This window comes from Monomorium pharaonis, chromosome 5 (genome assembly GCF_013373865.1).
Source record: "Monomorium pharaonis isolate MP-MQ-018 chromosome 5, ASM1337386v2, whole genome shotgun sequence".
In the NCBI taxonomy this organism is placed as follows: domain Eukaryota; kingdom Metazoa; phylum Arthropoda; class Insecta; order Hymenoptera; family Formicidae; genus Monomorium; species Monomorium pharaonis.
Window position 1 is genome coordinate 14,182,804 of NC_050471.1, and position 24,402 is coordinate 14,207,205.

General features: G+C 42.9%; 3 protein-coding genes across 3 annotated transcripts in view; 1 reads left to right on the forward strand and 2 right to left on the reverse strand.

The window, feature by feature from the left end:
• LOC118645840 overlaps nucleotides 1-4,701 on the reverse strand; it is a 69,340-nt gene extending 64,639 nt beyond the window's left edge. The window contains exon 1 of the mRNA XM_036287590.1: nucleotides 968-4,701. Coding sequence (XP_036143483.1) covers nucleotides 3,353-4,279 — 927 coding nt within the window. The 5' untranslated portion in view covers nucleotides 4,280-4,701 and the 3' untranslated portion in view covers nucleotides 968-3,352. The remainder of the gene's footprint in view (nucleotides 1-967) is intronic.
• A 3,473-nt stretch (nucleotides 4,702-8,174) lies between these two features.
• LOC118645667 lies at nucleotides 8,175-9,190 on the reverse strand. The gene has a single exon (XM_036287264.1). It carries the CDS (start codon nucleotides 9,188-9,190, stop codon nucleotides 8,642-8,644), a length of 549 nt encoding a protein of 182 aa, XP_036143157.1. The 3' UTR covers nucleotides 8,175-8,641.
• Nucleotides 9,191-16,843: 7,653 nt separating this feature from the next.
• On the forward strand, nucleotides 16,844-17,344 carry LOC118645756. Its single transcript, XM_036287462.1, has 2 exons — nucleotides 16,844-16,940; nucleotides 17,019-17,344. Exons 1-2 carry the CDS (start codon nucleotides 16,844-16,846, stop codon nucleotides 17,342-17,344), a joined length of 423 nt encoding a protein of 140 aa, XP_036143355.1.
• Nucleotides 17,345-24,402: the final 7,058 nt, after the last annotated feature.

Genomic DNA, 24,402 nt, shown 5'->3' on the forward strand with positions numbered 1-24,402 from the left:
GTGGCAGAACCATCGTTCAAATATAGAAAATCAGAGGCACCAATAACATCCGCAAGAGCCCTACCACAGAAATTCGAAATCGAAGAACCCCAATTGGAGTGCTGAGCATTAAAATCGCCACATATAAGTAGACGGTCATGTAAACATAACTGAGACAAATAATTAAGTATAAATTTCCATCGATTTTTACTCGTGTTGTTAGCTGGAGGGTTATATAACGAAGCAATAAAAAGATGACCAGACGAAAGTTTTACTTTAACAAGAATTATATCTATATTGTAGGAAGGAGGGAGTGTCAGATCGATTAAAATGGGATCAAGATATGACCCTTACATAAAATAGCCTTAAATAAAATGACCCTTACATAAGATATGACTCTTACATAAAATAGCAACACCACCACCAATGATGTCATTAAGTCGATCATGTCTAAAGGTAACATGATTTTTAAACAAGAAATATTCATCATCCTTTAACCAAGTCTCTTGTAAACAAATGAGATCGTAATTCAAAACAATATTTGATATTTCAGCAAACTTACCATGGCTTCCTCTACAATTCCACTGTAATATTTTGATCCCCATTGTAAAAGGAAAAAAAAGAAAATACCTGGTATAAGGATATACAGCAGAATGCTAGAACGTTTAACTTAACAGATTGCAACTAAGAGTTAGAACTATAATAGTAATACATTTATAGGCATAGTAATATAGAGTATTAAAAGTAAAGAATAAAACTAAATGATATATAATATATATATGAAAAGTAATTAATAAACAAGTTAATCTTAATAATTAAAATTGCAAATATATTCAAGAATCTCTTCTTTTAGACTAGAGAAATTCTTGTTTTCTCGAATTATCATGTATATGTCATTTAAAATGAGGCCTACGTTAGGTTGTGACCGAACATGCTCACAGAATTAATAAATTCTTAGAGAATCTTAGTATTTCCGAAGATTCCTTACTTTACACGGTCGCCAGGTCGGTGTACAGCCCCGCCGCCAGGGTGTGGTCACGGCCCTCTCGTCTTGTCGGCCGGATGATGTAATACGCCTACACGGCTTTGGAATGCGGAAGTCCTCGTTGTTTACGTCCACTCAGACTTGGCTGGGACCCCCGCGTCGATAGAATCCTCTGGGACGTCTCGCTACGTGGTGCGCGTCGGATGACGCAATCTCCCGCCACTAACGGATGCTCGCCCAGGATGGGAATTTAGGGTCGCACGAATAATTATAGGCTTCAGGGTTTTCACACAACTCGATTTATATTACATTCGCGCACACACTCACACTGCGGCTTCTAATCGCCCACGCGTGTGTCGTGATTCACTTGTCTACGCATCGCCTCTCGCATAGCGCACGCAGATCTCGCGATTTTATTACGCGCTCGCGATTAATAACAGCGCGGAAAGAATCTGCTGGCAAGGCTCGCGGGTTGTATCGCAGAACGAATTTGTCGCGCCCGTTACTGCCTGTGCACTAGACACGTAATTATACGTTAACAAGAACGCGCGGGAAAACGAACACGCACGCACGTCCGTCTCCCAAGACGTCTCGTTGCAGACTTTTATCGCGTCGGGACGCTGAGCCGCTTGTTCCCATGCATCCCTACCACTCGGTGCACCCCGATTGGCTTGTTGTTGTCAGGCTGTAGTCTGTCGCCAATCGGTGAGCATCGAATGGTATCTCACTCATACTCACTCTCGTTCTCGCTCGGATGCTGTGGCACCGCATGCGCACTGCGTTAGAAATCCACAGCGTCGAGCGAGTAATGTCGCAACGCTATTGGTGGCACAGGTCCGTTCACACGGACTGCCTTTATGGCTTAAGGTCCCCAAAATGATTAATTATCGTTTAAATTAAATGTATTGCCCAAATTGGCATTAAACAACATAAAATAATGAAAGAACATGCGCTCGCGTCAAGCGATATGCGCGTTAAACAAAATCACGGACCTGTGTCATTCATGAAGTGAACGCGCCTTAAGCGTCACTTAATAATTAATGTATAATATCAATTAACGCAGGATTATGCGTTGGTTACGTAAAACGTTCCGGTTCGCCTGTCGTAGCGTCGTAAACCTGCCAGAGAACGGTCGCGATTCCCTCCGGTCCTTCCGATATTGTTATTGTTATACACAGGTGGTAAATTGTATTCCACCATCGGATATTGAAGTAGAGGACTACTGTCTGGGGAATCTCGAGCGTTATCTCGCGATCTATGCGTCTCGCGTACATGATAATCGTATCGCGTATGTATGACCATGGGCAACCTAACCTCAATCTGTCAAAACGCCGGCTGCCTGATCCTCATGGGTCTTATGCCGCTCGCGGTCCTCGGCTATGTCTGTCTCTGTCTAGGAAGAGTACAGGAGTTTACTAGTGACGTTTTCGGAACGTGACAAATAATATATAGTATATAATTAAATAAAACTTTATTTACGGCATTGCCGTTTATTGCAAATATGAACTTATAATTATTTATGCATGCACGCACGCCGCTCACTCTCTCTCTCTCACGCATGCTCGCACGGCTCAGCGTATCACGGATAGAGTGTTTTAATCGGGCTTTAACGCGTTTATTTGCACGCACGACAAATAAATGAATATAATATACGCGCTGTTGCGCTTGAGATGCGCCGCTTACTATCACGACGCTTGTCGTATACAAAAATATGAACATTGGTTAACATGAATATATAAACCTTTATAAAATATATATATATGACGCGATTTTTGCTGTCGCAGTAACAAACTTCTTATAAATATAATAATCTTTACAAAACTTATGCGGACTTGCCGCTAACGCATATCTAATTGTAAATATTAAGAGAATATGATTAAATACATAATATGAACGGGTACGGTCTTGCCGTTATGAACAAACCTAAGATTAATATCTATCATCACAAGAAAGTGAATTTAATGTTAAACAAACTATATATATGCGGTCTTGCCGCTATAATAAAGTAAATATAATGAATACTGAAAATATTATTACAATATATAATGTGACTTTACTGCTAACGTTAAATATAATATGCGATCCTTGCCGCTGCAAACACAATCAATGAATATACTATTATTAATAAATCTAACGCGAATTTAACGCAATAATAATGCTACGCGGTTTCGCCGCTGCGAGTATACTTAATACTATCTAAAATATATTTATATAACTTAATCTACGCATAGTAACATCCACACACTGTATATATATACTTAATAATTAATCTTATGTATTTAAACTTAAAATTACACTGCACGGTTTCTAGTCTTTGCGCGCACAGAGTTTAGTTTCTATAGTCATCCTCCCTCGGCTCGTCCGTCGGTGCCTGGCTTGCTGGTTGAGTTAATATGTCCGAGTTGGGCGTCGGCGTTGTCCTCGGCGTTGGTGTCGGCCTCGGTGTCGGCGTCGGCTTCGGTGTCGGCGTTTGCTTTGGCGCCTCGTCCATCCTCGCCACGTTGATTCGGAGGTCTCGGATCGGTGCAGCGTCGGCTCCTGCTGGCGGCTGCAAGGTTGTCTTCTAATTTCTTGAAAATTTTCTTGTAAATTAAATGATAAATCGTTCCTGTTAATTATTGACATTCCCCCAAGACTGGAGACGGATTCACTAATATTTGAAAATTGTGTATCCCTATACAAATTTTTATTCTGATATACATTATCTAAACCTGGGTTAAGATTAAGGTTAGATGGGGGGTCTTTATTAGAAACAATGATTTTCTTATTAATATTAGTCAAGGAATCATAAGAGTTATGAGATCGAATAGTTGGGTCGCTATTGATACGTAAACGTTTAGGATTGTTTCTAGAAATCTTAATATCCTGTCTAATAGGATTATTACTGATTATTGGTTTATTTCTAGAGGCAGCAGCAGAATTTTGAGATACAGTACATACCTTCGGTTTGTGTGATAAAAGAGTAGACCCATTGAAGGACCAGCCCTTGAATGCGGCGGACTTAAAAGCGTTTTGAGCCATTAAAGGCGAAGTTATACCCTTAGCCTTCATCAGCTTGACAGCGTGTCTTCTGTCAGTATTGCAATAAGACATAATGGTATTAATTGTCATAAAATAATTAAAGACCGGGCAAGAAGTGTCAAATGCATGATGGCTACCCTTACAGTTAGTACATTTAACTGAAATACTATAGCAACCCTCAGTTTTATGTGCCTCATCACATCTGCTACAAGTGGTGACCCCTCTGCACGCAAATGCAGAGTGGTTCCACCTGGAGCAGACGAGGCATCTTCTGACTCTATTAACAAAAGACATGACAAGTCGTTTAACCCTCCAGATATTAATTGTCTCAGGTAAAAGTGATGACTCATCAGATTTTAATTGTCTGAGTATCAATCAGTTCATCTTGATTTAATGGATTTTTAGTTTTAAGTCTTTCAATTTTATATATTTTGGTAGGTTCTCCGGACCAAGTAATACCATTCAAGATATCTTAAATAGATAAAGAAGAATTCACATCCCGAACTATGCCAATCCTATAAATACAAAAATTAGGAATGTATGTCACTGCATCCTTGAAAAACTCAGCTGAAGACTTAACCATTTGATTAGCTTCTGAAAAAGAAGAAAAATTGATCTTAATTATGTTTTTCCCCAATCTTACGCTCTCACTCGCACACATCACTCGCACTTATCCCTCGCATGCTCTCACACGCACTCATCCCTCGCACGCTCTCACACACACACACACACGCACGCACGCACGCACGCACGCACGCACGCACGCACGCACGCACGCACGCACGCACGCACGCACGCACGCACGCACGCACGCACGCACGCACGCACGCACGCACGCACGCACGCACAGGCACGCACGCACGCACGCACGCACGCACGCACGCACGCACGCACGCACGCACGCACGCACGCACGCACGCACGCACGCACGCACGCACGCACGCACGCACGCACGCACGCACGCACGCACGCACGCACGCACGCACGCACGCACGCACGCACGGCACGCACGCACGCACGCACGCACGCACGCACGCACGCACGCACGCACGCACGCACGCACGCACGCACGCACGCACGCACGCACGCACGCACGCACGCACGCACGCACGCACGCACCACGCACGCACGCACGCAACGCACGCACGCACGCACGCACGCACGCACGCACGCACGCACGCACGCACGCACGCACGCACGCACGCACGCACGCACGCACGCACGCACGCACGCACGCACGCACGCACGCACCGCACGCACGCACGCACGCACGCACGCACGCACGCACGCACGCACGCACGCACGCACGCACGCACGCACGCACGCACGCACGCACGCACGCACGCACGCACGCACGCACGCACGCACGCACGCACGCACGCACGCACGCACGCACGCACGCGTGCACGCACGCACGCACACCGCATACTACCCATCGCATACTACCCACATCGCGTACGTATTCTCGTGCGCTCTCGCTCCTGCCCGTACGCCGCTATCTTTACACGTTCTCACTCTCCCTCATCGCGTGCGCTTTTACTTACATTGTGATATTTCTATTAAGAAAAATAGGTATATAAAATAAAGAAAAAATAGATAACATAAGTTTTTATTTTTTTAATGTTTAATTTATACATATAAAGACGTCTATCAAGCTGGAAGAACAAGGTCGTCGAAAATGAAAAACAATAGCATGAGAATTAGGTGCTTTTTAGGTGCTATTTAGGTGCTCCATTCCAAATTTAGGTGCTCTTCCCGTTTTTCCGGAAATTAAAATTATGCGTTGTACTGTCAGCTTGACGTAAGCTAGCAGCGCACCCAACTAATATCACTAAAAGAAGAGCCCTAAAAAAATCGAAAGGGTTCCATAATTAGGTGCTTTTTAAGTGCTTTTGAATGGTCAAGCTCGCGGAGTCGTATCACTACCCTTTCGCCCAAAAACACCCCCTTAACAATATAGATATCAAGAAAAAATGTTATAAATGATTGGAATAAAAAATAAATTTATATAGAAAATAGGTTTTATACACAAAATAAATTTATACAGAAAATAGGTTTTAATTAAGTGCCTTATTAATGTACCACCAGCGAATTAAGTGATCCACCCCTTAGTTAGCAGCGCACCCAACTAATGTCACTGAAGGAAGATTCCTAAATAAACCAAAAAGCTTTAACAATTGGGTGTACTTTTTAGGTGCTTTTGAATAATCAAGCTCGCGGAATCGTATCTCTACCTCCTAGTCCAAAAATACCCCCTTAACATCAGTATTAATAGAAAAATGCTATAAATAATTAAAATAAAAAATTGAGTGCCTTATTAATGTACCACCAGCGAAATAAGTGATCTACCCCTTAGTCAAAAAATCCACTCCCTACAATATGCCGCTCTTAATACTAGCTTACAAAATTAATATCTTTAAACTATTTTCATCTATCAAATCTGAAAGTACTTTATACAAATATACATACAGGGGGGGTTTAATGACAAGAAATTATAAGCTTTCAAATATTCTGTATCTCATTTTTGACATACATTATTAAATGTGGAGATTTTTTTTTTGTTATTTAGTTTTTTAGGTGATTTGGCCATATCGTCATATTCTAAAAGCGACATACTGTAGGGGGTGAATTTTTGGAATAAGGGGTGAACATTTAATTCGCTGGTGGTACATTAATAAGGCATTCAATTAAAACCTATTTTCTGTATATAAATTAATTTTTTATTTTAATTATTTATAGCATTTTTCTCTTGATACTGATGTTAAGAGGATGCTAAACTGCTCGTCAAACTTGATCGAGGTCGATAATGTAGAGTCATTTGGGCACGTTATTAACAAAATTTTGTATGTATTTCTTTTATAGATTTCGAAATCCTTTTCCAGAATTAATTGTGGAGAATTTTTAATTCTGTAAATGCAATAAAAAGTTGTACATTGGAACAAATTGTACAATTCTGACAATAAAACAGATAGGACCCTCTTAAACACCGAAAACTTTTTTTCTAAGGTTCCTAGGCTCATTCTAAAAGCACAGTATTGTTCTTTGCTGAAATGCCAAGTGCGCTCCAGGCTTATTTTATACGTACAAAGTCTAAAACTTTTATACGCAGCCAATGTTTTCACGAGTCGACTACAGAAGTCGATAACAAAACTATAATTTTCTAACTTTCTTTCGTTGTTCGTATGAAATTGATCGCAGCGCACCGCGTTATTATCTGTATTTTAATTTTGGAGAAGGATTTTCAATTCCATGCAATCAATAAAAAGATTTCGGTGTCCGAAAATTAATGATAAAACAGAGCAGTTTAGTATCCCCTTAAGGAGGTGTTTTTGGACGAACGGGTAGAGATACGACTCCGAGAGCTTGACCATTCAAAAGCACTTAAAAAGCACCTAATTATGGAACCCGTTCAATTTTTTTAGGGCTCTTCTTTTAGTGATATTAGTTGGGTGCGCTGCTAGCTTACGTCAAGCTGGCAGTACAACGCATAATTTTAATTTCCGAAAAAACGGGAAGAGCACCTAATTTTTGAATAGAGCACCTAAATAGCACCTAAAAAGCACCTAATTCTCATACTATTGTTTTTCATTTTCGACGACCTTGTTCTTCCAGCTTGATAGACGTCATATAAAGCGGTATAATAATTTTTCTCTTACATACTAAACACTAAAGCCAAAAACTCACAATCGAGAAGCCGATGTTTATTAAAGACGCTGCTTGCGCGTATCGCGTTAGATACTTGATCGGGGTTCTTTATGGTGGATGCAATATAGAGAATTGCGTAAACTGCATATCAACATTATCAGTAATTTTAATTAGTCGATCGAACATTAAATCTACACAACCGTCCAGATCGAACATACGACGTACGGTCGACTCGGTCATTATCATGCGTACGTTTTGTGATTCCAAACGTATAAAGTTAACCTCACTGATTATGCAAATTCTGGCTGTTAGCGGTCCAACGTTAATAAAATTGTACAAGTCTTTATAGTCGGTGCGAAGCAGATTCAGAACGTTTTGTCGCTGTTCGTAAAGTCCCTTCCATGTTTCGAGAGACATTATAAGTTCGTTCCCCCGATGATCTCCTATGGCGATTTCCACGTAACTCGGCGGACCAACGTTGATGCCAATCTCGAGATATTTGTACCCCGTACTCGTAAGCGCGTATCGTCTGCTTAGTACGCGAACCGCGCGACGCTCCGACGTACTGTATAAAAAATAATATAATAATAATAAAATATAAATGTTATAATATAAAAGTTGAAAAATAAAAAGAATTTTAAAAAATCAAACTTACACGTCGCATTTCTTCTCGCACGATATAGTATCGTAGCAACGCTTCGTATCACTGCTGCTTTCTTTGGCGGAGAACATTTTGTTCGAGCGGCTGACGCAATACTGATCGTACGAAAAAATAGTTCGACTTATAAGTTACGATAGAGGGGAAATTTCTTCGAGTAGAGGGAGAAACAACGTTGAATATCTTCCCTTTAGGGAATAATCTCGAACGTGTCGTAACACGTTCCGACTCAAACATTAGAAAACGCTAAAAGAACGTTAAAAATAACGTAAACAGATTCCGACAGGGTTAATAGGGGTAATAAGAGACAGGAGTAATAAGAAAAAAACACTATATTTATAAAAAACGCATGTTTATTGATGACAATGCCACCAATTGAATATTTTAAATACATTTTGTAAAGCGCAATTTGTTGAATGATGTGCACAACGTAAAGTATGCGTAACGTCCATCTCGTTTAAAGATCTTATATCGTCATAATGCGCCTCGATATTTTCAACGTATATGTCTTCTTTCGTGTCATCCAGAAGCAAATTCCGCAGCCATTCTCGTTTCTCGTGTCCCTTGACGTATATGACGGGCGGTGTTTCGTTCCTAGTCAGCGTCGTTGTAATCAATTTCTTAGCTCTGCTGTATGGGATCGTTCCGCTGTTCCATCGTAATCCGTGATGATGCGTAAGCAACCACGATGCTTGGCGTTTGTCTGCGTTATTGAGTCGATGCCACGGTACGGGATTTCGAAAAATGTAATGCGAGAGAATGAATCCATCTCTGAAAGCAGTAAACTCCTTAACGATAAACTTTCTTCCAACGATAAAACCTTGCAGGTCCACGAACGTTGTTATAGACATAATGAGCTCTCTATCGATAATCGAGAAGACTGCCCTCAATTTTTGGCGCATCGTAGGTTTATATATCGTCTTATTTCCACCCCCTCTCCTTTAATAATGTATAGCGAGACAACGTTCTTAGGTGATAATTACGAATGGACCTTTTTGCCGAAAATTCGCAACAGTTTAATTCGGCTCGAGATAATCGTATCCGTAATAGGTTTTACAGAAACGTACGTATGTGTCGTAGAGAATCGACCATCTGTTTTTATCAAAATCCAGATTCATATCGTCGTACGGATAACATTCTGAGTTTAGATACAGTTTCACGTTTGGCAGTTTACAATGATCGAATCGGCTCGTATCCTCGAGCATAACGTTCTTCCGACCAGCCTGCAGAGCGAAGATGACGTACCGCGGCTTCTCGAGTTGAGTAGCGGTCTTGATAGCCCACGAGTGTTTGGTCGTGCGCTGCAATAGCGGAAACTCGTATAAATCCCACGAACGAAAAGCCATGCTCAGGTATCGTCCGCTTTCCAGAGTACGCAGCATCACCAGTTTATTTATCTCGTTCAGCAGGACGTTCTTGTTGCGATCAATCTCTACACCGTCGAGCTCGTATCGAATCTCATCGAACATGAACGCGATGCAATTATTTCCCAATATCACATCCCCGCAGCTGGTTTTTTTATCGTAAGTTTTCCCTCAACGTATAGAAAACTTTGAGATGGTAACGTGTATAAATCTTGCTGTTGTATAGGTATTCTTATCTCGTCGCTGTGTTCGAACGTTGTATTGGCGAACGGATTGTACGTGTGAGTCTCGATCTTGACGATGCAATCGTCAAAGATCGGCTCGTCTTTGATGTTTAAAAGGTCTATCATTGTCGCACCGCGAATCCCAGAGATTTCAAAAATTCAACGTTTGACGCGGTGAGCTTCTTTTTCTTGGAACAACTGGATTATTGAATATTATCAAAAGGTATAGCAGAAATATCGGATGACTGTTGTAACACGTTGATGTTTTCGTTGTAAAGATGTTTGTGTTTATTTTTCTCGCGCGTTCCGACGCGTTTAGTACGAGCATTTCACGTTCACGTTATCGTTGCAGTCGTCGTCGTCGCACGTGCAATCTGACGGTAATTTCTTCTCCTCGAAATCAAGCAATCGTCCGTTCTGATCGACGACGCGTATCGTCAGATCCGTAACGCTCCGCGCGATGATCGGCAGGTAAATGATCTGCGACGGTCTTTCCGAAATCTTATATCCAGGTGACACGTTCGGCGAAAACTCATGTATCACGTGCACGCTTTTGTCGTTGCTGTACGCGCCCGCGGTCACGTTGCACTCTACGCGGATAATGTTCACGTTCATCATTATATTGATCGACACGTCTGACTCGTGCCATTTTCGCGATTCCAGTATACGCTTCGACGTGAATCCCAGCAGCGAGCCGATATTGTTGGATTTACCAAAATTTATTTTGTATGCGCATCTGATCTCACATCTCATCGTATTGTAGTTTGCGCGGATCGTTATCGGGTCTTCATCCCCAGCATTATTGTCTTTAATCGCAATGTCACCGCGCGTAACGTTTAAACGAGCCTCGTCGCGTCGCGGACGTATTTGTGAAATCTCGCGTTTTAAAAACTCATTTATGGCATGCAGCTTGTACGATCCCTCGGGAATCATAATCTCCACGTTGTCTTTACCAAAGTAAAATTTATTGTTTGAAGCATTCACATTCGGTATCGTGTTATATGTTTCAAAGATCGCTAGACCGAGCTCGCAGTTGTCGTCGTGGGAGAATCTATAGTGGGAGAGTACCTCGCTGTCAGAATGCTGCTCTTGCCGCTCAGCGTAAGCGTCAGCGACATGTTTGAACGAATACTGAGTTTAAACAGCGCAACGTCAGTCTTTAAATCGAGTGTAAAAATAGCAGACAAAGTTGTCCGCAAATGCTCTGATCGTAGATTTGATAGGACGTTTGATTGTTTTCTATTTTTGTCACACCGTCTCCGAAATATCGTACGAGTTCTCTAGGTGATTTCCGAAACTATCGAAATACATCACGTGATTGTCTCTCTTTGCGTACGCTACCCAGTGAGTACCGGGACCCGCCGCATCGTCCAGGTTTACGATACCGCTTTCATTTAGACGCGCACCGCTTATCGGTAACGCGTTACGCATAAACACTCCTCTGAAATATGAAATACGCATACGAATAGCCAAATGATGTAATTGCACGTTTGTCATCGCACCCACGGGTATTTTTAACGCCTCTTTGAAGTATTTTTTCTTTTCGCTTTTACGCCTTTTCCGTACTTGTATGGGGCGAGATACAGCCCTCGTCCGCCTTTGTACGGCGCGAGATACACTCCGCGACCTTCCATCGCGCGATTGTCACGTTGCAGCTCCTCGAGTTAACGTCGCGTGGCTTTGCGGTCGTTTACCGCCTTTGCCACGCCGGCCGCTCCGCCGATCAATGATTCGAGCGCGCCTAATATCGGTAGAATCGGTAATGCACCGCCTCGTTTTGCTGCCGGAAGTATACGTTTTTTTTTCGTCGTCGTCTTTTTCTTCTTGCTCTTTACGCCCATATCGATCTTTGTCTTGGCTTTCATAGCTGCCCAGACGACAGCAGCGGCGGCTCTTTCTCCGAGAGCCGAATCTTTCGCGATTACGCGTTTTCGTGCTTTGTTGGCGAGTATCTCGTCCGCTGCGTGTCTGTCGGCAAGCTCGTTGCTTCGAGAATACGCAATATCGTGTTCGCGGCACGCCGCGTCCGGTAGATTTATACCCTGATCGCCTCTAGCTAATCGCTTTTCCAAGTGCATTCCCGGCCCGCAAAACTGATGATAGCCAGGGATGTGTAACTCGAAGGGAAGCGCGTTTATCGCGCGATTCAACAGATAACCGCAGCCGCTTTTTACCGATTTGTTCGTTGCGAAAGCTGACATTCGTTACAATTCTTGATCAACGGTGCGGGGCCGTCGATGTGCGTTTGCTGCCACGGTTGATTGTAATGCTTGTTACAGCGACGATAGCTTCGAACCTCTTGATCCGCTTTTAAATGTTCCGGAAGCTTGTTCCACACGTGTTCGATATAGTTGCCGCACTCGCGTAACAGAACGATCTTTGGCACAAACTGTAACTGCTCTGCGCTTAAATCGAGAATATTGGAGGGATGCGATAGTACGAGATACATCTTTGATACTGAGCGATGCATAACTTTGCGCTCGTATAAATAGCCGTTTGATCCCATCCCTTTACCTAATATAAAAATAAGGTTTGTGCAACAACCTGATAAGCTAGTAAAAAAATGTGTGCGTAAAAATCTGTAAAAGGTATAAAATATTTTTCAAGCGTTAGTGAAGCGTACGACGAAGACGTGATTTTACGCGTCTCCAAGAGTTATAGTTTTCTGTAGTATGGGAAAAGTGAAGTGGTTTCATTTGTTTGGAAATTCGACGAGAAAAGTGTCGTCCAGATCAGACAGCATCGTCAGTTCAGTTCGAAATTTCTTCAAGTAAAGAAGTGAAAATGCATTTCCAAAAATATATTTACAACAAAGATACCATGGCTAACATTGTAAGTATTTTATTTTAATATTTAAAAATTTTTATATTATTTATATTCATTTATATTAATTATATAATAAAAATATTGATCTATTTTATTTATTTTTTAAGGTGCCTTTGTTACGGAGAAGCGCGTATTACGCTACCGGATCGCCTGCCGGCTCTGGAGTACGTGAGTACCCGAAGTCGCCAGGCTTCGAGGACGGCGCGACGACACCCAAAGACCCGGATTTAAGATCGACCCGGAGACATACGTCGAGCTGCCTGCAATTGTCGTAAATACTTTTTTTTTCTTTCCTCGAAATATATACCTAGTTTTTTTTTGCTAATTGATATTTAATTGTAATTTGTATGCTGTTTCAGTGTCTGTGTTTCAGAAATAAAATAACACCTACAATGATTCGCCTTCCGGGATATATGGATATAACGGAACACAAAATGATGGTGCAATCCGATCGCCGAGTGGAACGGATGTACCAAGATTGGTATTGGGGGGGAGCGTCTTAACAACGGCGCCGACGATGACGATGACGATGACAATGATAATGATGACTACGACGACACCGTCACCGATAGCGACGACAATATTTTTAATTTAAGATTTTTATTTGGTTTGGAGGAACCAAAAAAAGATATTAAATATATAGAAGAAGACTGGGAGTATGACATTTTTGTAAATATTGTTTTAACTTATATTAATAAAATTTATGATAGAGAATAAAAAATTTATATATTATATATATCATATATTATATCATGTATCATATCTTATATTATATCTTATATCTTACATTATATATTTTATCTTATATTTTATCTATGTATTCTAAATATTTTTAAGTATTTTTTTAGATAATATTAATATTGGTATATTATGGATCATTTTTAATCCTGCGTTCTCTTTTCTCCGAACGTCTTTTCCTCCTCTAACACGCACGCACACACGCACACACGCACGCAGGCACACACGCAGGTACGGGCATACAAGCACAGGCAGCAGGCAGACAGGCACGGGCACACATGTAAGCACGGGCAGCACGCAGGCACGGATGCTTGCACGGACACATATACAAACGTACATACATACACACATGCGCACATTTGCCATAGAATGTATGCTGCACTCGTACACATATAAAAAGGGCGTTCGATCATACTCTCTAGCCAGATTAACAAAACATGAGATTCGTGCAACAGCCGTTGACAATACGTGTTACAAATTACGACGATAAATTGCAACTAATGGGGGACAGCGGGGAGAGATGTAAGCATGGCGCGATGCTGCCGAATACTATACGCGCCATTATTTGCGGTCCGTCGAATTGTGGTGAAACTAACGTTCTCATAAACCTGTTGGAAAGTCCGCACGGTGTACGTTTCGAAAACGTGTACGTGTATTCGAAATCGTTGCAACAGCTGAAATATCGTTATCTGGGGAATTTGTTGACTTCGATCGATGAGATAGGTTATTTTACATTCTCCAATAACAGTGACGTCATTCCGCCGAGCGAAGCGCATCCAAACTCAATTTTCGTCTTCGATGACGTTGCGATAAGCAGGATGTCGTGAGAGAATACTTTTCAATGGGCAGACACTCGAACGTTGACTGCTTCTATCTCTGTCAGTCGTACGCGAGAATACCCAAACATCTTATACGCGACAACGCAAACCTGCTGATCCTATTATTTAAACAGGACGGTACCAACTTGAAACGCGTGTACAACGATCACGTAAATACTGACATGTCGTACGATGTTTTCAGCAAATTATGTAGCGATTGTTGGCAGCGTGATTATGGATTTCTAGTGATAGACAAAGACAGTGCGCTTGCTAACGGACGATACAGAAGAGGATTTAATGAGTTTGCAATACCGCAAAGTAATTAGTTATCATTGATATTTCGTCGGGGGTAAAACGATTGACATGGCTAAGAACAAAGATACGCGTGAGCGCGAAAAGATTGCTAGAGAAATTGAGAAAACGAGCGAATCGATCCGAAAGAAACATCGCGCTTTGAAAACCGATAAGATCGAGGAGGAGATCGCGACCAAGAGACACTTTGAACCGCTAATCGAACCGCTACAAAAGATTGTAGACAATTCTGGCGTGATAAAGGACGAGCCGTGTGACAATGACGCAAGCGTCGAAACATCGTTCACCCGTAAACGTGAGAAGGAAGAAAGGGAAGAATATGTCAGTAAGAGAAAACGGTCGAATGTCTCATTCGATCTCTTCGCAACACCTCAAACATCTAGTTATTTACCAATTTCAAACGATATACCAATGATAACCTTCACACCGCGTCCCACAACCGTACAACCGATAGAATCACTTGAGAATGTTTTCGAAACGATGGACGACTCACTCGCGACGATTGTTCGAAATCAGTTACAAACATCGCAAGGACGAAAATCGTTGCAAGCTCAATTGGGCCCGCTTGGTCAAAAATTTGTCGGGGCTGTCCTGAGCGGTAGTGGAGAGAGCGATGTAGACAACATATACGGTGTTCGTCTCGAGAAGAATGGAATAATGCTCGGTAATAAACATTTCGATGTGGATAACGAGGATAACATAATTATTGATAATGTACGTTATGTCGGTACACCCGGTCTTTACGAATTGATCTTCAAGAAAATCCCCGACGATGACATCTACACAGATGATAATATGCAAAAGTACAAAAGCATATTGTTTGCTACAAACATGCATAGACGTAATTACACCAAGAGCAGTCAATTATGGAGCAACAGAGGATACAAGTACAAACACCTAATCGCACCGTTGATATCGATCAAACCTACGCCAAAAAAGAAAAAATCCGGAAAGGGATTACCTCACGCTATGACGTTAAATGATAACGAGATCGATTATGTACACTGGGACGATCTCAACGAGCTGGTAGATCGTTTGCGGTTGCTCGAAGCATCACGTCGAGCCGGTCATAACGCGTATGACAACGAAATGTTGTCAATTATCGAAGAACTTCACGAGGCGGGTATTATTATAAATTAACTCGCGTATCCGCGAAACGAGTCAGTCGATCGATTGATGTCACTCATATCGTATCAAAGTCAGAAACAATGAGTAATAACGAACGGCGAAGAGACGGTTACGAACGTTTAACAAATGACTTCGAGCGGTTCCTGAATCAACAACGGACGGTTCAGAAACGTCTGTCGGATAGCTATCGAACGGTGCAGGATCGTTATCAAACAACTCGGGAACGATTGTCGGATGGTTATCGAACAGCTGTAAATCAGGTCAGAAATAGTTACGAACGAATATTTAATCGATCGGTACCGGAAGACAAAGAACCACTGCTGAAAGACAGTAGAAAACAGTAATAAACAACAATACAAAAGTGTAACAAACGTGAAAGAACGGCAACGGAACAGGGAAAAAACAGGAAAAAACAGGAACGGAACAGGAAAAAACGGGTACAGAACGGGTACAAAACGAGAAAGAACGGGAACGGAACGGCAAAAAACGGGAACGAAACAGGAAATAACGGGTACAGAACGGGTATAGAACGGGAACGGAACGGGAAGAAACGGGTACAGAACGGGTATAGAACGGGAACGGAACGGGAAAAAACGGGTACAGAACGAGTACGAAACGGGAAAGAACGGGAACGGAACAGGAAAAACGGGTACAGAACGGGAAAAAGCGGGCGCGTTATTACTTAATCAATAATAAAGTATAAAACATGAGACCGTCGAAATCAAATATTAGTTCCGAAAGGCAACGACTCGCCGAGGAACTGCATGCTCCGGCGAGAAGAAATTTTCCACGAAGACGCGTCATAGTTCGGGGCTACGACGATCTATGGCAGGCCGATATTGTTGAGATGATTCCATACTAACGTTTTAACAGGGGTTGCCACTACATACTCACCGTCATCGATGTGTTGAGCAACACGCCGTTCCGCTCAAGAGCAAGGGTGGAAGCGAGACGGCCGACGCTATCTCTGAAATAATTCGAGAGAGCGGAAGATACCCGAAAAACTTGCAAATCGATAAAGAAAAGGAATTTTACAACACTAATGTGCAGAAAATACTTAAAAACACGACATTAATCATTATTCCTCGTACTCGGTAATGAAGGCATCGGTCGTCGAACGGTTTAACCGTACGCTGAAAAACGACATGTGGAGGATGTTTACGCTCAACGGCAATTATAAGTGGATTGACCTGTTACCGGATCTCGTGTCGAATTACAATACTCGGAAACACCGAACGATCGGTATGTGACCCATCGACGTAACCCCCGCTGTAGCCGAAAGACTCTTGGATACGGTGTACAGTTCGATAAAGATTGCAGGTCTGGCGAAATTTAAAGTCGGTGACTCTGTACGCGTGAGTAAATTCAAGACGATCTTTGAAAAGGGTTACACGCCGAATTGGAGAACCGAGGTGTTTAAAATTATTAAAGTACAACGTACCAATCCCGTAACTTATCTACTCGAGGATTATCGTGGAACATCTATAGCTGGAGCGTTCTACGAGCACGAGTTGCGTCGCGCAACTCACCCTGACGTATTTCTCGTGGAGAAAGTATTGCACAGGAAGGGAGACAAGGTCTATGTAAAGTGGTTGGGATTCGATGGATCGCACAATTCGTGGATACACAAAGACAATGTTATTTAAGGGGATACTAAACTGCTCTGTTTTATCATTAATTTTCGGACACCGAAATCTTTTTATTGATTGCATGGAATTGAAAATCCTTCTCCAAAATTAAAATACAGATAATAACGCGGTGCGCTGCGATCAATTTCATACGAAAAACGAAAGAAAGTTAGAAAATTATAGTTTTGTTATCGACTTCTGTAGTCGACTCGTGAAAACATTGGCTGCGTATAAAAGTTTTAGACTTTGTACGTATAAAATAAGCCTGGAGCGCACTTGGCATTTCAGCAAAGAACAATACTGTGCTTTTAGAATGAGCCTAGGAACCTTAAAAAAAAAGTTTTCGGTGTTTAAGAGGATCCTATCTGTTTTATCGTCAGAATTGTACAATTTGTTCCAATGTACTTTTTATTGCATTTACAGAATTAAAAATTCTCCACAATTAATTCTGAAAAAGGATTTCGAAATCTATAAAAGAAATACATACAAAATTTTGTTAATAACGTGCCCAAATGACTCTACATTATCGACCTCGATCAAGTTTGACGAGCAGTTTAGCATCCTCTTAAGCCATATAAAATTGTTTTTATTATAATCATATAAAAATACAATGTAACCATATAAAGATAAAATACATTTTTTTAAAATATATCTCAATAGCTTCTTTATTATCCCTTTCCAATACATTCTTCTTCTTATTACTAATACACGTTCTTGATATAAAATACATACTATAAGATGTCTATAATGCATAAAATATAATCCATAACGCATTGTTCTTAGTATTAATTCACACACTTTTTTTTTAAAGAAAATAATACAAAATGCATATACTATGAAATATAAATTACAAAAGTATAAAAAATACATAAAATGTAATATATGTGTATAATTTAAAATACATGAAGCGCTAAATGTAAAATTATAAAATAAGTGTAAAATGTAAAATACGTAAAAAATGAACTATAAAATATATGAAATGCGAGATGTAATATTAACAAATATATGTAGAATATAAAATACATAATCGCAAAACTATAAAACAAAAAAAACACAAAATGAGAAAATATAAAAGTATAATGTTACAAAGGTATTCGATAATGTCCCCACAGTAACGTCTCGACCGAATCAGGTACGAGATATCTCTTGTCGTCGTACGGACTTAGAGCAATTTTTGTTTCGGACACCGTGTATACTTCGTGCAGCTTAGAACTTATACACGACTGGCGACGCGTCATTTCGATCTCTTCGTGGAGACAGCGGGTGTAATCGTCAAACGTTATGGTTCGCGCTACTACGTTATTCTTGACACCTTTCGCTTTTTTAGTGTCCTTTTTTCCGTCCACTCTCAACGCGTACATTTTTGCCCCGAGTCCGACAAACTCGGTCATTATCGCGCCATTGTTCTCATCTTTCATTAGACCCGGCACTTTCTTATTCTCGAGAGGTATACCGTATGCGTTGTTAACCGGATAATCGCTCATGTCGAATCTATGAATGTCACGCTTCACGTTTTTGTAAATATCTTCGCATTCGACGTGACATATAAGACTGTCGGTATCTGTGTACATAACTCTACATTTACTACGATATAGAGGCTGCATATACTCGTGGTGAAATTCGTATAGACGTTTTAGAAATATCGAGGATACTCATGCCTACGTAAATCGGTTTATATAATTTCACCTCGAGATTACGCAGTTGAACGGCGATTAGATTCTCCGAAAAAATGCTACGACTGTGAAAATTAGGTTTTGCTATCATTGCCTCCGCGCCGTACCGACCCTCCCATCTTGTTAATAATTTAACGTTAACGTGATTGCGTACGTTTTCCATTGTTTTTCTGAAAACTGCATTGTTCATTAATTTATATAAATTTTTTTCAAAATCGTTTTTAGCGCGCATTCTAAATTGCGTATTTAATTCTATGTAATCGCGAAGCCATGCAGATTGAGCAAATTGTAATATACGATGTATTTTCGTTACGCGAAAACCGTGGCGCGGGCACTGTTGCAGGTTACGGTAATGAATAACATAACGCTTCTTGTCACAGAGCGTCGCTAAAAGTTTATCTTGACGCGTACCGGGCGGTTTGTCACGCGTCGGGCAGAAGGGCAGGTCAGTGTGTGTCGTGAAAGTCTTGAGGATACTCGAGAATGTATCCCGTGGGTGAATCCGGAGCGATTGCGTTCACGTTAAAATTCGAAACGTCTTCGACCCATTGAAATTCGGTATAGGGTAACAGCTGACACATTGCCCAGCCGTATAAATTATTAACGTCAAAGTACATAAGGTACGACGATGGTTTCGACGGGTCGTACGACTGCATGTACTTGTTGTTAGCCTGTGCGTATCTGCTGGAACATTGACTTAGACCGCCACGTATACCGCGTTCAATATACATTACCATGTCAATGTCGGTAAGCAGTTCAAAAGTAACTTTGGTATATTTTAACATCGCATCCCACGTATATCCAGGGAGAATGTATAATGCGCGGGATCGAGACCGTAACTTTCGATACATTTATCGCGGAAATTTTCAAAAATATCGGCTAACAACGATACATCCGTTTTTAAATACAGATCACTGTATTCACCCAGCGTTCGAATTGAGAACCGATGCCATACGTTGACAGCGTGTGCGTAATCGCTCTCGGATACTGTGTTAGAGGTCAGAGAACTGTAAAACGATTCGCGCGGTGGTAAACACGTGTCCTTTAATTTTTCGATGCAGTCAACGTACTCGTATGGAAATACACCCTTTCGAGTCAGTAAATTAAAATCTTCGTCGGATAAGTGTGCAAATTTAGACCGAACAATTTTTAATTTATCGGTGCTAAGATTTTGATTCCTCCTGGTCCTTTAAACCTCATGTTACTGCGAAATGTCGTGCAGCTTTCTCTCGGCTACGCCTCCTTTATCCTTTCCGTCACATCCTCTCATCTTCTCAAAAACTTGTTGTTTCTCAATCCATGATTGTCTCCCTGTTCGACTACGCTGATGTCGTTTATGCACCTGCTCTCACCCAACATCTATCTGATCGTATTCAACGTGTCCAAAACTCTTGTCTTCGTTTTTCCTACGGTATCCGCAAGTTTGACCATCTTACTCCTCTCTTCGACAGCTCAGGTTGGCTCAGAATGCGTCCTCGCTATATCCTCCACCTATGCTGTCTCGTTTTCTCTCTTCTTCGCTCCAATTCTCCTCCATATCTTAGGCGGCTTCTTCAACTCACTTCCGAACTCCATTCAGACTCAGCGCCTGACACTCGTCACAATCACCTTCTGTCTTTCCCCACTCATCACTCCTCTAAATTTCGTACCTCCTTCTCTTATATCGCTGTGTACTATTATAATCAGCTTCCGCTGTCCATAAAATCCAATACCTCCCTTCTTTCGTTTCGTAAAGAAGCTGCCCGCTTCATCTCATCATCCTCCTTCTCTCTCAATGTTTAAACCTGTTTACTTGTTTTGCGTCGTTTTTCTATGTATGCGTATTTTCAATTCTGTCGGCTGAGTCAGACTCTATTTTTGAATTTTGTGTACTTTATTTATTTTTTTTTACTATTAACTTGCGCTTCTCTTTCTTGTTTCTCATGTGTTTCTGGAAGGCTTCATAGCAACATTCTTTGTTGTAGCCTCTCCTATTGCTTGTACATGCTCTGTAACTTTCCTATTGTATTCTAGCTGTTTTGTTACCAAGCAATAAAGTCATATATATATATATATATATATATATATATTGTGACGTGGTAGCTCAGCTGCCACGAGTAGCAGCGTTCCTCCCCCGTCACAGGCTGCGAATTCGCGCCGTACGGGAAAATAGGCGAGAGGCGAGAGGGGATCTCCATGGGGAACCGCGACAGACCTAGCGAGCGTAGCATTAATTTCTTATATTTTTGATTTCTTTGCGCGGCGGCCGTCTTCCGATGGAATGCGGCGAGAGAGCGAGAGAGGAGGAGAGAGAGAGCGACAACGATGCGGGGAAGGAGGAAGGACGCCACCGGTGCCCGGGAGAGACGAGCACGCGGCCCGCACGGGGATTCGGCGTGGCCCTGAGAGAGCCACGGCCGGAGCCTAAGGCGGCGGTGCCCGCCAACACCACGGCGGAACATCTCGGAGGGCTGTGGAGGAGCCCGGATGGGACCAAACGCGTCGAGGGAGGCGGCAAGTCCTCTCGCGAGGAACGGAGGTCTCCGCGGGCGCTGCCCCGGCTCGGGAAGTGGCCCAGCGGGAGAAAGAAAATTTTGCGGGGGGCCTGCGAGGCCCCCGGAAGGATTATGGCGCGCACGTCCCTGCGTACGCAGGACTGCGTGCCTTGCAGCAATTGGGTCGCGGCGCGGAAACAATGCGCATGACTGAACGGGGGGTCGCGGCGTCGATCCGGGATCGACCGCGATCCACCCCGCTTTTGCGTGCGAGCGGTCCCGCCGTTAAATTGCGTGTCGTGTCCCTGGTGAAGTATCGGTGTGGCTTGTGCGAGGCCTCAACCAGGGCAAAGGGACGAGACTGGAGACGAGGGAGGACGTCGCCAGGACATTATCGGTGAGGTGGCCTGTCAAGATAAGTTACTGTGAGCGGTTGCCGGCCGGCGAGGTGTTCCCGGGCCCGTTCTGCATCCGCTTTTGTGTTGGTGCGTGACTCGCGTGGACCGCAGGGCGGTCATACGTTCGTGTCATTAATTGGGAATATATCGGATGCAAGCGGGCGGGACGCCGAAGCGCCGAGCCACGGGGAGGACGATCGTGAAGACGCGCCACGGGGAGGACGATCGTGAAGACGCGTGGGTTCCGTCGGAGATTCCCCTCGACCGTGCACGCCGCAAAGCCCTCGCGCGAGCGAGTATCGCGTCGCGAGTAGCGGGTGGACGGGACTTCCGGTTTCGCGACGGTGTGTAGTGCGGTAGCGGCCGGCGATTATTGTGTGACCCCCGCGAGACACGCGGTCGCGTTCTCTAGTTGCCGGGAGTGTCGGCACGTTCGAACGTCCGAAATTAATGTGCGCGGAAGATTCCATCGTCTGTCCTTGTCGGCCGCGTGCCTACCGCGGGAGCTTCCCGCGTATCGTTAGCGTCTCTGTTTGGTTTGATTCGCGCCGGGGCGCCGCCTTGTCGGAACGCCGCATGCCGCGTCCCGCGATATTATTGTTTCTGTCTGACTATTAATCTCAATAAAGTTCGTTACTTGTTACGTTCGGAGTCTATTTTTCTAGTGTGTCGTCCACCACTTCGTGTCACCGCATTCGCCTGCTCCCTTACGCTTCACCCTGCCCCTCTACCGTTAGGCAGAGCTGGTCGAGATTGTCGCGCGAGGATCGAGGACACCTTGGCGTAACGATTTTCGCGAATTGACGCGTCGTCGAGCGCGTCTGGCGCCCAACAATTTCTCGCGATAGCGTGTGGCTGAGATTCGAGCGCGACAAACACGGCATCGGGGGTATCGGTTACCCAGCCGGTCTTATTGTTTTGCCCGCGGCTTTTCCGGTCAGGAAAAGTCGTGACAATATATATGATGCTAATTTTTCGAGACTTGTGTTTAAAAATTTGTATGAATCTATGAACCGTAACTTTATGTAATTGTGGGGAACTAATTTATCAGCGGTACTTATAACATGTTTTGTGAAAGAAATATATTTTTCTTTCGTGATTGGAAGCACGTCGTGATTGGAAGCACATATTTCCTTTAAATACTGCCGCTATTTTCTTAATAATAAAATGTGAGTCGTATCCGAATAAATTATGAAAGACCACCGGTATGTATGATACATTTCGATAAAATAAGTTGCAAGAAGAATGCGCGGGACCGGTCAGATGACAATGATCGCGCACCCGTTTATCATTCGGCTCGAACGGTTTTTCACAAATATGACAACGCGTTGTACGGTACACCTCCCATTGCTCTTTCGTTAAAGTTATCATGGGGACATTGGCGGATAAACAAACCTTAATATTATGGGCTAATTTTTCTAATTGCTTGGCGAACCATGACACGCAATCGGGATCGCGATGAAACTGGTACGCGGAAAACGCGTCGTCGTACGAGCATCGCACGTAATATCCGATACTGATTACCTCGTGATGCTGGTATGTGTACGACGTTTGCTCCGTATCGTGTTGCGTCTTCCGCAGCACACATTCCAAGTCAGCGTAGACGACGAAGGGCACTCGCTCCTTGTAGTTTACGTTGCGGAAGTTTAGCCATTTGTCCTTTTCAGTGGGCCATGTGATAGCGCAGTCGTTTATATTCCGACAGTCCACAGCGTGTGATTGCAGTCTCTCACATGATGGAAAATAGTGCAAGCACTTGTAATAAAAAATTTTAATTACTTTTTTTTGTAAGATAACGCGAGAGTATTTTTTTCTTTTATAATATACATACCGATCGCAAATGTATACTTTTCCATACTTTCACTTGCGAGCTCACTAGACGAGACAGATTCCTGATGCATGCAAAGTGACCCACGCTGTCTTCGCGCGAATCTTGCACGTACAGAAGATTGGCGTGCTTCTCCCTTTTGTCGTTGGAAAGCCGCAGCGGAAGAATCTTTAGCATCGTCATTTCCTTTCTGATCTTGTAGATGTTGACCGACACATCGTTGAGTCTCTAAAATTTCCCAATGTCCTTTAGTGTAACGGGAAACTCGATGTCGTCGAACTTTAAGACCGTCGTATAATGAGGGTACGACGACTCCCGATATGGATGTTCTTTAGCAGGGTGCAGAGCGGCGACCACTGAGCACGCGAAGCAAGCATTGTCCTTCGAATTAACGTTCACTACCGCTTTTCTCAAAATTATTTCTCGCGGCAATGTTACGTAACACCCCGCGTGTAGAGGATTGTACTTGTTCACGTTTATAATTAAATTTAATATACCCGAAACTCCTCGAGCGAGGCTAGCGTGGGCTCGATGACGCACCGCTCGTATCACTCGTTCAAGTCTGACGTTTGAAATAGTTCACAATTTTTCGTAGTGATGCTCTTGTTGGCACGTTTTTCACCCGTTACGAACTCACTATTAAACGCGGTGTTCACTTTCACACTACCGTGTGTTTCTAGAGCGTCCCACACACGCTCGAGCA

Bases quoted from the DNA above. Each gene is read 5' to 3' on its own strand.
- LOC118645667 (XM_036287264.1), bottom strand. From the start codon at position 9,190: ATGCGCCAAAAATTGAGGGCAGTCTTCTCGATTATCGATAGAGAGCTC.
- LOC118645756 (XM_036287462.1), top strand. From the start codon at position 16,844: ATGTGGAGGATGTTTACGCTCAACGGCAATTATAAGTGGATTGACCTG. The intron at 16,941-17,018 runs GTATGTGACCCA...TAAAGATTGCAG, and splicing joins TCGGAAACACCGAACGATCG to GTCTGGCGAAATTTAAAGTC.